At 36.5% G+C, this 14,321-nt stretch overlaps 1 protein-coding gene and 1 long non-coding RNA gene across 9 annotated transcripts in view; one reads left to right on the forward strand and one right to left on the reverse strand.

Annotated features, from left to right (window-relative positions):
* GRM5 (glutamate metabotropic receptor 5) overlaps positions 1 to 8,623 on the forward strand; it is a 292,635-nt gene extending 284,012 nt beyond the window's left edge. For all 8 annotated transcript variants that reach the window (XM_083840275.1, XM_083840276.1, XM_083840279.1 and 5 more), the window contains one exon: positions 908 to 8,623. In XM_083840275.1, coding sequence (XP_083696401.1) covers positions 908 to 1,730 — 823 coding nt within the window. In that variant the 3' untranslated portion in view covers positions 1,731 to 8,623. The remainder of the gene's footprint in view (positions 1 to 907) is intronic.
* Positions 8,624 to 11,369: 2,746 nt separating this feature from the next.
* On the reverse strand, positions 11,370 to 13,371 carry LOC310901206. Its single transcript, XR_014585634.1, has 3 exons — positions 13,218 to 13,371; positions 12,448 to 12,675; positions 11,370 to 12,100 (listed from the first exon to the last, which is right to left on the reverse strand). It is a non-coding gene; the product is annotated as an uncharacterized lncRNA (long non-coding RNA).
* Between the last annotated feature and the right edge of the window lie 950 nt (positions 13,372 to 14,321).

Here is a 14,321-nt window from a genome sequence, read left to right on the forward strand (position 1 = left end):
ACCAAGAAGTCACCCACCAGAAACATTTCTCCACACACAACCAGTATAGACACTTTCTGAGTATCAGTCCAATAATTCCAATCTTATAAACAAATTTGCTCCCAGCCATAACAGACTACACTTCTCCATATCCCAATCTATAACCCTCACCCCATACCACAAGCCATGGTCAGAGCCCTACACTGAACTCCTTACCACTGAATGCTCCCTGGCTACTGTACATAACTGTTCCCTGCAGCCAAGCCAGTCCAAGTCTCCCACCTATTCCCTTCAAGCATTTACCTTTTTTTTCCTCACTCTTCCATGCAGCCCTCAGTCCCACAGTCCCCCTTCATGACACCAGTCCAACAGAAGGAAAACCACCAAGCTGCTCCTTCCACCAGGACAGGCACCAACCATGCCCCAGGGGCAGCATCAGAGGGGTCAGCAGTGGCCATGAACTAGCACAGAGTAGTTTGATGCACAAGTGGCCTGTGCAATAAGCTGGCCCACTCTGTTATTTTTTCCAGAACATATAAGTATAAATGATAGATTTAAATATATTGCAATAGGTAGACATAGATAGATATAGATATAGGTGATATAGATTAGATATAGATATAGATATAGATATAGATAGATAGATATAGATATAGATATAGATATAGATATAGATATAGATAGATGATATAGATGGTATACGTGATATAGATTAGATATAGATATAGATAGATGTAGATGTAGGTAGATATAAATATAGATCTAGATTTAGATAGATATTTTATAGATATAGATACGGAGAGATGAAATTACAGTCAGCTTTATAATAAATGTGAACTCTGGGATAACACATATCCATGGTATAGGTACATTGATTATACTTTTAACTTTGATGCAAGTTACCATCTGATCTCATTTCTGTTTACAGCTCTAATGGGAAATCTGTTTCCTGGGCCCAGAATGAGAAAAGCAGCAGAGGAGCACACCTTTGGCAGAGGCTATCAATCCACATCAACAAAAAAGAGAACCCCAATCAAACTGCAGTGATCAAGCCTTTCTCAAAAAGCACAGATAGTAGCCGACACAGTAGCAGTGCTACATTTCCCGAGTCCAGTGCCAAAACGCTTTACGATGTTTCGGAAGCAGAAGAGCAATACCCAGCTCCGTACAGACCGCAGACTCCCTCACCTGTCAGCACCGTGAGCCACAGAACTGCCTCTGTTAGCCGAACAGAAGATGATGTCCCTACTTTCCAGTCAGAGCCTCCTCAGCGAAGTAGCTCCTCTCAAGGCTCCCTCATGGAGCAGATCAGTAGCGTGGTTACTCGTTTTACAGCCAATATCAGCGAGCTGAACTCTATGATGCTTTCAACAGCCACTCCAGGGACAATGGTGGCCACTCCTCTCTGCTCTTCATACCTGATTCCACGGGAAATCCAGCTCCCTACGACGATGACCACGTTTGCAGAGATCCAGCCGCTTCCTTCCATTGAAGTCAATGGCGCTTCACAGTCAGCCAGGAAACCTTCAAATGACAGCGTCAAAGAAGGCACCTCAGAGACCCCATCAGCAAAGCAAGACCTTGAGGAGCTGGTAGCTTTAACTCCTCCTTCTCCTTTTAGAGACTCCATTGATTCTGGAAGTGCATCTCCCAGCTCTCCAGTTTCTGAATCAGCTCTCTGTATCCCATCCTCCCCAAAGTATGACACCCTCCTCATCAGAGATTATACTCAAAGTTCTTCTTCGCTGTGAATGTAGTTCAAGAAAGCATTGGATCTCAATGACTACAAGCAAGTAGTGAAGGGACAAGCCGAGCCTTCAAGATCTCCAGTGTTTACTCAGAGTGAGAGGCGTTGGGTCATCTTCTGAGAAACAGAGAGGAAGAAGTGGAGTTACTTGATAAGTGGAAACATCAGATTAATGATGCTGTTTTAAAGACAAAATGACTCTTGGCAGATTATCGTGGCCTTAAAAAAACATGGGCTTTTCAGAAACACTGAATCTATTTTTGAGGGCTTATAAGGAGTCTGTTAAATCAGTTACATACCAAGTGCTTTGCTTTAGTATTACAATGAACCGTGTGTACAATATATATGGGGGAGGGGGGAAATTAGATTGTAAACAACTGTACAATGGTTTGTTTGTTTACTCTGATTCCTTACCCAGAAGTGAACCTTGATCTTTTATCAAGAATAGAAGACCAAACATTGAATGTACATTTTCTAACAGACTCTAAGACTCAAATCTGGGACCAACCTGTCAAGTTTCTTTCTTTTCTTTTTTTTTTTTCTTTCTTTTTTTTTTTTCTAAGAAGATCTCAAAAAGCAGTAATGTATGTTCAATAACTACAAAACATTTTGCTGAAGCATATTGTGTCTGTGATACGTTATACGTGGATAACACTAAGCTGAAGCTTTGCAGTGAGTGACTGCAATATGGAGGGTTTTACAAGTGACTTCTCAACTACACGTTTGTTTATGAAATTCTCTTCTATCAGTATTGAAAAAAAATCAATTTGTTAACATTGGATTCACCTTCACAGCAACAGAACCCAAGGAAGATTTCCTGACTATTTCACCATGTTGCCAACTAATAACGAAGTAGCAAAAAATATTTTCTGGAGTACTGTTTTGTAATTCCCTTATCAGGGCAAGTTGTTGTGGTGAATATTCTCTTTCTAGCAGCATTACCAAGCTATATTACAGCTGCACTCCCTACTGAAATTAATACATTTTTATGGACGTTCTTGTGCTAACATTGCCAGTTAAAACACTTATTCAGGCTCCCATAGTCTTTGCTTGTAAGGAACAGGTAAACACTCTAAGGATTTTCTCCATCTTTTTGAAAGACAGAATTCCAAGAGACCAATATGGATTATGATGAATGTTAACTGCCAGTGGAAATGTTGTCATAATCATAATTTATATGCAGAGAAAAAGCCTGTGTCAAAATCTGCTTAGAGGTGGTTTAGCTACTCTTTAATAAGCAACAATTTTAACTTTATTTAGCTGCTGATGCCTTGCAGCTATGAACTGTGACAAAAATAAAAATAAAAAATAAAAATAATTAAAAAAAAAAAAGACTTTCAAAGCAATACAGAGTAAAGGTTAAAGCAGAGAAGACCTAATGAGATATAAATGAACGGAGTCCTATTTTTTCCTATATGAAGGTAGTACAGTTTAGTGCACTTCATACTGTCATGGCACTTTTTTGACAAAGGCAGGGAAGGGATTTAAAGTTTGAATAGAAGCTAAATAATTTTTGTTAGGTGTAGTTAAGTAGAACTGGTAAGTCAGGCCCTAAACGCACACTGTATTGGCTTCATGACACTACTTCATGACACAGCTGTTCTCAGGTGCCAAACTTTTATGGGTTTGTTTTATTTTAATTAAGGCTAGTATGAAGTGGTGAGTAACGTAGTTCAGTTCATAGTTAAGTTGACACAGCCTTATACAGAAAACAGCTTCATGGAAGGAAGCCTTGAAATAAGGCTTCTTTGTTTCTTTTCAAAATATTTAGAGCTTATTTCTTCAAAAATATTAATCAAAATTCATACATATTTTCTCTCCCCCAAGTCCAAAAAAAACCCAAATATTTGAAATATTTAATACAAAAAAAAAGATTAAAAAATGAAAGCACATTCACATACTTTAGCAACAAACATTTTCTGTTCCTTTTGAAGTTAGTTTCACCATTATGTGTTGCACTCCAATTTGCTTCTCAACAACATTAAAAAAAAAGGACTAGATGAATGAATCCAGGCTAACACCTCAAAGACATACCCTAAGGATTCTGTACATCCTGCACAAGGCAGTGTTATCCAATATCTAGTGTATGAGCATGTTTATTTTGCCAGGTACAGTCACTTTCTAGCTTTGCCTATAGCAAGAACCAGCAGGTCACAACCCAGCTCTATTCTGGAAGTCAGGTAGATACAAGTTATGATTATAGGTCCTTGTTCCTTACCTTATTCTCATTTCCTTGCACAAGTGATTAACATAGAATCAGTTCTGTGCAGCTGTATAGTTTCCAGACCAGAGCTTGCTTTTGCCCTCCTGGTTCAGAGTACTAGCATGTCTCACCATTTTCTAGCTGCCCACATCTTTAGGAGAAAGCATCTTCTTTCATAGGTTACAACCCACATTTAAGGAAAGGGCATGCCCAATCAGCCTATGACACAAACATTCTCATATAGGGAGTCTAGACCACTTAAATGTTGTTCATGGCAGATTCATATGATAATGTATGTTTCCCATCAGTGCTATATTTTTTTGATATATGTGGACTGTGATGAGATAATTAATGTGAATTTCAAAGGAATTCTAATTGTACACATTCTCTTATACTTCAAGCTGTTCACTAATGTCCTTACTACATCCCTCTTCAACCTGAACTTTCCCTAACCTTATAGGTCCTCATTTCTGAAGTCTTCTGTTTTGTTGGTAGACACTTACTTATCCTGCTAAGTGGAAATAAATGGGCTTCACTGCACTGTGAAATAATGAACAGTGGAAATAAGGATTATACAGAGAGATATAAAAAATAAAATAAAATTAGTAAAAAGGAGAGGGAAATAGAAGCTGTCAAACCATGACACAGCATAAATATACCTCTTATGCTACCAAATTGCAATTCTGCACAATCCTGGCCATAGCTATTGCTCAGAGATTCTTGACAACTTTTGTCTGTAATGCCAAGAAGATATATTTATGCATGTATGTGTGCATATATATACACGCACACATACAAAACAATCTAATGTCTGAGTACATATTTTCAGAGGCTAGAACCCTAGTGTTACACTACCAAATTTCAAACACTTGCTTACTCTCATTTTTGGGAAGAGTTCTGTATCTTTTGTATATCTATCTATCAGCCAGAACAGAAATTTTAATTGCACAAGGAACCCAGGATGGACCCTGCTGCAATAGTACCTCTGTTATCAGTCTATACTCAATGAATGTTAGGTCAGCATTAGTTTCTTCTTATGAAGAAGTTAGAATGCATTTTAATTGTACACACTGGAATGTGATGACTTTACTTTAAAAATGTTTGGATTTTGCCAAAGGGAGGAAAAATTTCTGGAGGAAGAAGATAACAATCATGTATTGAACATAGCAGTAACATGCCCAGTAGGAGATTTGCAAGACTGAAAAGTCCTATGAAAGAAATCAGTGGGTTTGATACAAGAAAGAAGAAAATTATGAGTGACAGACATTATGATTTCATTATGCTGTTTGTATGCTACTCTCATTTAAGGACATTAAGATTTAAAAAAAAAAAAAAAAAAAAAAACAAGGTTTTTCATCCATTAAAGTATTAAAGTAAAGGTTACAATCATGAACACTTTCCAGTATAACTAAAGAATGAAAGAATGTGCAAGTATCAGCTGAATGGCTTGAAATTGCCTTCCATTTTAGTGCTGCTGCCAAAAAGGGAATTAAAGAAGTTGAAAATATTGTCATTCTTGACCACAGGAACCTCAGAAAATCATTTGTTTCTTTTGTGCTTGAGGTGAACCCTGAAGACTGAAAGTGTAACCATCTTTGGAAGCTATGGTTCTGAAATATATGTGAATCAGTCTGGCAGGCCAGTTGGGAAGAAATATTAGCAATACTAAAGAAGATCTATATTTTTCAATTGGCTCTGAAAAATAATTGCATAACTTTGGAGATGTCCTTCCTTGTACTTCCTTATACTCATACACATACCTTAGACCAGAGATTCTTAGATCATAGTCCACAAAGCACTTGCTGATGCATCGTGGAAGTCTGATTGATCACATGATATGTTTTGTTCCTTTGATTTCCAGATACAAAAATGAATTAAAAGTTAAATGTTAATTTAAAATTAACTGGTAAAAGTTTTTAAAAGAAATGTTAGCTTGTTTGGAAGTTTATTCAGTTGCTGGATTTGCAAAAGGAAAGCTTTGTGATCAAAGCTGGGAGAATGAGATCTCCAAAAGGACTAAATGGGAGGGACAATCCATGATTCAGACTCTGGATGATAGTAGAGTTCACTTGGGAATGTTTTCTTTAGAGAGAACAAACCCAGAAAAACAGCAAAGCCGTGTGTGTAAATTCTGCAGAGGAAAGAGAGCAGCTTTGCTGTTTTGCTTAATAAATCATTTATGAGGTGAGAGGAAAAAAACATGAAAGGGACAGACAGCATACTGAAAATATTGGGTGCAGTTACTGGGCTGACTTAAAACAGGACTTTGGTGCCTAAAGTTAGGATTTCTGTGAAATTTAATACCTACTTTCAAGACTCAATTTTAAAACCCCCTGATCAGCTGCCACCTCACTCAGGCATCTAGCATTGCATCTCTGTATATTGTCAGAACTGCCCTCGTCTTGACACATCTAAAGGTCTTTGCATCTAACTCAATGGAAAATCCATTAGGGATCTAGAAAATAGTGGTACCTAAGTTTAAATCCCTGTATATCCCATGAGTAACTATACAGAGCTTACAGAACATATGTCAACAGGATTATACTCCCTATAGAGAAGAAATCTTCCTTTGTTTTAAGGTTGTGAATGTGGTTATTGCTGCTGTTTTTATAATAGTCTTGAGATTAGAGTACTCAGGTAGAAGGTGAGAGACCAAAATTGAGACCCTGCCATTGTCAGAGATGATTGAAGTCTCCCCCAGGTAGGAAAGAGCTCTAATGACTCTGTGTCAGGGCACCCTCTCTTCATCTCACTGAGGTAACTTCACATTAGAGAAACACATTTAAGAGTTCCAGAGTAGAAAATGAAGAGTTACTCTGCATGCTGATAGGACACTTGGTATAGTTAGGGATGGTATGACCATTTAATATAAAATACTTTTAAAATCTTGGAAGCAAGGACTGGGTGGGTATTTTAACTCAAAAGAAGTGGAGCCAACATTTTTTTCTGAGCTATATATTGGCTCAAAAATTCCTTAAATCTTCCCTGCAAAGTGCTTTAGTGACAGGAAGGGAGGATATGCCCTTCCTTACCTCTGTGTCTGCAACCATCTTGTCTTCCACCTGGAGTTCTGAGCCCTCTCCATGCGAAGAGAGAGTCTGAGTCTTCTTTGATGGGGGAAGGAATTAAACTTGGGGTTCCTGTTTCTTCTCTAAAACTGCAGAAAAGAAAAAGAAGAAAGAAAGAGAAAGAAAAAGAAAAAAAAAAAAAAAAGAAGAAAAAGAGCTCATTTGGTTTTCCTCCAGCCACCTTTTACAAAGGCAACCCATATCTGAACAAAAACTGTACCCATCTGCAGAAATGGGTATTTTCTGTACATTGCATTTCAATACTGGCTTGTGTAGATTCATCTCAAACATCTTGTTCCATTGTTTTCTTGGGCACCAAGTTCTTCTTGTGAATTTCACAGTAAGCTTAGACTTTTAACGAAGGGTTCTGGCCTCCACACTAGAACCAGATACAATAAAAAATTAGGTATTACATTGCATAACTTTAAGTGCTGAAGTCCTTTGCTGGCACTGGCCCTTAAACTTTTGAGGTCAATGGAATCACTCTAGATTTATATCCATGTAAAGAAAATCTATGTTTGATAGCCATGAGCCAAGTCTAGATCTTGGCTATTTATTTGCTGGAGCAGAGAACAATAAATAAAGTTTGTTCTTCCCACTGTCTTTTGAACCAAGCAGCAGATGCATTTTATTAGGCTCGTTCTCAAACCAACTTACTAGGCTTGGTGAACAGTACCTTCCCACTATTCTTCTTAAGCACTGCTACTCTAACAGGTATCCCAGTGGGAAAATTGTACTTTGACTAAATCTGTTATGGGATGTGAGATAATAAACCCCAAAATAAGAAACAGGTCAGTTTTCCTGCAGTTTCATGAATCTCATGAAAGGAAGTCAATACTCTCCATGAGCAACAAAATCATTCCTCTGCTACCCATTTCAGTGTGCACTGCACATATTAAATACTTCAGCTGAATTATCTGAATTCACTTAATTTGCCATAGCTTATTATTATAACCTCTGTTCAAATCTCTGCAATTGCCACTTACAATTTTATACTGTGAATAGGGAAAAAGATACAGACCAGTGAAGCATAAAGGTAAGTAAAAAATTCATCTAGATGATGAATTGGTGTATGTGGCTGGTTTTGTCTTATCTGAGTAATGACAGTACAAAAAAACAATAATCATTAAGTCACTCTGATCTGCCAAATGGGAACAAATATACTATGTATATTACATGTACTAATAGGATTATATGGCAGCTGCTGGTGGTATTTGTAATTAGAAATCTATATAGAATATAGATGTTTTAGAGAGATGGTGCCAATTCTAAAAGATTTGCGTGGGCTACAAGTGCTTGTAATTTTTTATTTTTTTTGATTTGCTAATAACTTATGAACAACTGGTTTCAAACATTCTGTGAGCGTTTGTTCTTTTTTATGTTGTTGCTGCTTATACTATTAAAAATAGAGAATGTAAAGTTATTATTTTGATGTGAACTGAAAATGATTTTTCATAAAATTAACATTTTTATCAGCTTTGGTTTTGCTTTATACCTGTACAAATGTAATTTATTTTAGCATTGAAAACCACATTTGCCTGTTTCTCGATTGTCTACATCATGTTATAATTGGTGTTTATGTAGAGTCAGGTACTTTTTGAACAGTATTAAAAAAATCCTGTGATATGACTTAAATCTTGATTTTTTTTCCTTTGAAATGCTTACAACTATGTTTTCAATGCATTTTTCTGCAAACCAGGTGTGCATAAACACAAATTCTTAAATAATATTTCTTGCTGTCTGTACTTTTAAAGGATTAACTTTACATCCATAAATAATAGTTACGTAATGCTCTAATATAATTGGATCCTTTTCTCTTTCAAAATAAACACAATATCATTGATGAGGCATACATGGATTGTCATGTCAGGAGGAAGTAGTAAAATAATTTAGTCTAGAATAACACACACACAAAAAGCTGTTCAGTCAGAATTCCTACATCAAAATACTATTTTTGTAGTTGTTGTAAGAACCCACATTACTCCTACAATTGCAGTATCACATCCTATCCTGAATTACAAACAGAACATCAGAGGAAAATTTCTATATCCTTTAATGCTTTGGTTTATAGTGGTCTGCTGTTGTTGCCACTAGAAATCAATGGCTTACTTCAAATCTGTCTTCCTTCTGTTTCCAGCCAATGGATTTTGATGGACATTCCCTGCTAAAGGAAGAACAACAACAACAACAAAATTCATCTTTAGAAATCCTCTCCATGTCATTACACAATCTGGTCTTACTTAGACTGTCATGCATCTGGAATAATTGCACTGCATACAGTAAAGCAATAGAATGTAAACTGCAGCCCTCAGATAAAAAACATCATACATATTATTTTCTAAATACATTTCCAGAGAGCCTGATGATGTTTTTTATTTGCTGTAGAAAAATTAAGGGGAAGAATTTCATGACACAATGGAAAGAAAGTGGAAGTAACCATCTCCAGCTAAAAATAATGTGAATTCCATTGTGTCTTTGAATTGCCTAACAGTCCAAACTCCAAAGTACTTTCAGTGCAGTGAAACATACGGCTTTAGGTGAAGAATGTTTTAGCAGAAGAAATAGTACAATACTGCACTTTGGAGACAAAGATTTTAAAAACAACATGCACTAGCTTGCTTCACTGAAGTACAATGTTGCAGAACATTTATTTATGTATTTATTTATTTTAATAGTGTATGTTGGAGCACAGGCTTGGATTGTTTTTGTTTGGGAAAAAATAATAGTTTTTGCCATCTGTATCCCCTTCTCTCAACTGTGTTTCTTATGAATTTCTACTATGTATACATTCTGACCTTCAGAAACTAATACATTTATAAATCCCATCCCAGGTTTAATCACAAATTAGAGTTTACGTAAGAGGAGAGTGGTAAGATTCCAGCTTATGCCTTCAGAAATATCAGAGCACTTTGTGTGCTGAGCACTTTGGGTTAGAAAAATTAAAGCTCACTTTCTTGAAAAGGTTTGAGTCTAATTACTTGGTCTGGATTATAATCTTTCTTTCATGTTTGGTCCATAAATGTCATCTGATACCAAAAGACAGCACTGCTATGTTCCTACTAAAATTATTATTAATAATAATAATAACAACAACAACACATCATTTTCAATGTAGAGGGTTGTTTTCTAAAATGCCACTCCTAATCACACACACCTTATTTCAGCTATCTAGTTAGGTTATTAAGCAGCAATAAGTAAAGTGTCCCTTAAGAATAAGAAAGTAAGTTCATGGCTCCTCTTGCCCCTGCTTAGCTGAACTAATGCATGTATTACTGTAGTAGCTTCTTTCCTTCTCCCATCCTCCTTCTGCTCACAGCAAGGATGGACCTTGGGAATCAGGCTGGAATTTTAAGAAATGCAATCTGTCTTTGTGTCTCCTCAGGGCTGTCTAATAACTTGTTTTCCATTTGTAGGAGTTTAAGACCAAACCACACTGGAATGCATAAACCATTTGTTATAGAAAAAGAATTAACTAGGTTGCTTTCACAGATATGAAGACCTCTGTGATTTATTTACTTTTTCTTTCAGAGATGTTCAGCTTAAAACCACCATCTGCTTTTATTTGTTTGTAAGCCAAGTCTTACAATTTATTCAATATTTTTTAGATAACACAAAGCAGCCAACATGATTGTTCAGTGTGATTTTTGCAACAGGGGACTGGAAACTTTCCTTCTCATAACTTATCACATTTAACTCTTTCCCAAGGATTAGTAGACTAAAAATAGTAAGCTAAAATCTCCTCTGACAAATGTTGACTGGGTTTTATCGCATGTTATATATATGTATATATATATATATATGTAAAAGGAGGGAGACTTCAGAGTTGTGCCTGTTTAGTAAGGAATGCTTGAGTACGTGTCAGAAATATATGTGATGTGTTATACACACTGCAGGCTGAAGCTTGGTCCAAAAGAAAGCAATTCCCAGAACTTGAATCTTCTCTATTAAGCACCTTCAAGCTGAGCCACTATTCAGGTTGGTCCAGAGCTTCAATTATGAACACATTTAAAATAAGTATTTAAGCAACAAGGATGTCAGTTCAATGTCAGCTTAAGATTCACTTTATACTCACATGTAACGGTTTAGATACATCACTCTTGAATATGGAAAGGAAGATGGAAGAAGGACATGGACTTCTAAGAATCTCAGTTTAGAACTGAAAGAACACAATTGACTTCTGAGGACAAAAACCACTACAGAGTGTTCACAAATTATGGTGCCAATGCAAGGTTACAAATAAAATGCCAGCAAGGTAAAATAAGAAAAAGAGACGTTCTTTGTCTATGTAAAAAGACTAAAAGTAGCATATAGAATACTGAGATAAATTGACTAATGGGAAAAAAAAAAGAAAAAAAGAAAAAAAAAAGGAAAAGGACACCAAAACCAAAAATTCAGTATAAGAATCAGAAATAAAATGTATTAGGAATGTTTTCTGAGATATTACTAGAAAAGTAGTCTTTAGACTATGAATTCAGAAAGCAACAGAAAGCAAGGGGCCAACACAACACTGGAGACCCACCTGACCAGCCAAAAGTGCTAAATACCACATTGCCAGGAAGCAGGCTGTGGATGGGAGAACATTAAAGAATGGGAGAAAAATCCTTTAATGATCTTAACAAGGTCACTGGATTTCCGTGACAGTGTCATATTGAAATCCTGCCAAGAGCTATAAACTGTGAGAGACACCAATATTTCCTCCCAGATTAATTTGTTCCATTTCCTCCTCTGAGTCTTTTTCTTTGTAATATCCTGTCCAGAAAGACGCTGGATAGTTAGGTAACTGCCATAGAAAAATCTGTTATTAAGTTTGTGTAGTGAAGTTCGAAACACAAAGACTTGCCACATTCTTTGGGAAGATGAGGCTGGCAAGCATCACCCGTATGTGAATACCAAATGTCAGATAACATTCAGCCAAACAGCAGACTCCACCAAGCTCCATCTTAAAGCAATATGAGAGAGCGCCTTGGCTTGTGCCACTTGCAGTTTATCTCAGCTGCTGTCCAAGTGGCCCTGGGAGGCTTGGAATGAGGAGTTCATTTGGTTACAAAATGCCAAGCTTTTTGATTGCACTGTTGCTCCAGCAGCAAGTAGCATCTGTTGAGGCTGGGGAAAAGCAAAATGATAGCCTGATTTTAACAAGATGCGTGTGTCTCCACTGAATTAAAACAACAACAAAAAAAAAATGTAGATGAAAATCCATAGCTGAACATGGCTACAGAGAAGTCCCATCTGTGGCAAATATCCACAGAAATAAAGGGAAGCTCAACTGGCAAGAACAACTTGAATTTAGTCCAAGACAGTGCACATTTCTTGTACCATGCAGCAAAATTTATTTGCCTGTAGCTTTGTTAAAACAGGCTGAATGCCAAAGGAAAGAGCAGAAAATATATAGGATTGCATAGAAAAGGGCAACTCTACTGTGAAGGATTACGTGAAAGGATAGGAATTACCTTTGCTCTATTATTCCACAGTTATCTGCTGACGACAGCCCATGGGATAGTGAGTTTCTAATTCCTTCATTGTCCTTTCAGTACCCCAAGCAGGCAACAAATTCACAACATGATAACTGACAGAAGATATTCGATCATCTGATTCTGCATTGATAGCAGTTGTCTTCAAAATAGACTGGGAGATATAAGCGATGAGTCAACACTGGCTGAGAGGCAATATGCAGTCAGCTGAAAGAAGCAAAACACCACATGTGTTTTACCAAACAAGGTAAAGAAATAGAATCAGGTTATAGCACTATCAGTCCTGAATAATTTCATTGAAAATACTGCTGATGAGTGTGAATTAGACTTATGTGTATGTAACAGATCAGAGTCTGATGCTGTGTTCAGAATGACTGACAGTGTAATATACTTTACAAATACTTGCTATATTTGTTTTTCATAAAAAAAATCCTTAGCAGGAGTTTGGCAGAGGATGTGTAGCTTTTGTTAATCTGTATTTTTTTCCCAGCCTCTATATTTTGTAATTGTCAAAATTTATTTTTTAGTTTTTCTTTGAATTTTTCTCAGAAAGCTGTCTATAACGAAAAAAAAAATCTGAATTCCATTGGAAATCTCCTACAACCTTTTGCCTTTTTTATATTAATCAATCTTTGGAAATTTTCCATTAGTATTGCCAGTACCGGTTATTTTTTACCTAAACTAAAACCCGGAAAAACAAATCCCAGTTATAATTAAAATAATTGGAAAACAGACATAGAGTTACTTACCCCATGACTAAGTTGGAAATTTATTGTTAATACAATTTGTGTTGGAGCTCGTAACAGCCCATATGCATCAACAGGTGTAACGTTCCTGGTAAGTAAGAGCTGAACGGAGAGAATATCCTGGAGAACACTTGTTCACAGAAATACCATTCTTTCCTTCCTCTGCATAAAGACAGAAGTAAATCCACCACTATTCAGATTTACATTCACTTGTGAATTATTAGCAACATTTTGGGGGGGAGGAAGGGGATAGACTTTCAGTATTTTAATTTACCTATGATGCTGCAATAATGTATCCAGACAATATCCAGAAAATATACTATTGCTTTACTACAAAGGGATAGAAACGTTTTCCAAAGGTCTGTAATTAATCAGTATACAGTCACTGTGTAAGATCAACTCATGACTAGAGTTAGACTTCCTCCTAGTAATACTTTCATTTAATCTGTACCGACTATCTTTGGTACAAAGCTAGTTTCCTGGGAAAATAAGGTCACTAGGATAGTCAAGGGCTATGTCATGCCAATCATTCTCAGTGGCAGAAAAAATTCTCAGATGTCTTAAAATTACTATTATAGACTAGATAAAAAGTTATATGTATTGTTTTAGGACTTATTTAAACTTTAAACTTTGAAAAACAAAACAAAAAACAGTGTGGAACACTGGGGTGTCTACATAAGTCATCAAAACTGAAAAGAATGACTGCTCTGTGGTCAAAATCATTCTGAATTTGACAGACTGCAAATCTCATCACCTCTTCTGTCCTACGGGGAAGAGCTCAAAACTAGTATTTGGACCCAGCCTCAGTAAGTTTTTGCTACAGCTGGTGGGACATCAAACCTCACTCATTAGTGCAACAGTTGAGTTAAATCTCACTCTCCTCAGTGATGAAAATGGCTCCAAGGGATATATCAGACAGTAAAAGGGCATTTAACCAGGTTAAATACCCATAATTAACTCCCTACACCCATTGGCTAGATGATAAACACGTAGTTTACACATACATTGCATGATTTTACAATAGGCAGTTTTGTACGTGACTGGTCAAGGTGGCATTTTAAGCAGCTGTCTTCAATGAGGCCTCTTTTTCATAACACGTTCTGTTTT

The sequence above is a fragment of the Anser anser genome (genome assembly GCF_964211835.1).
Source record: "Anser anser genome assembly, chromosome: 1".
Lineage (NCBI taxonomy): Eukaryota > Metazoa > Chordata > Aves > Anseriformes > Anatidae > Anser > Anser anser.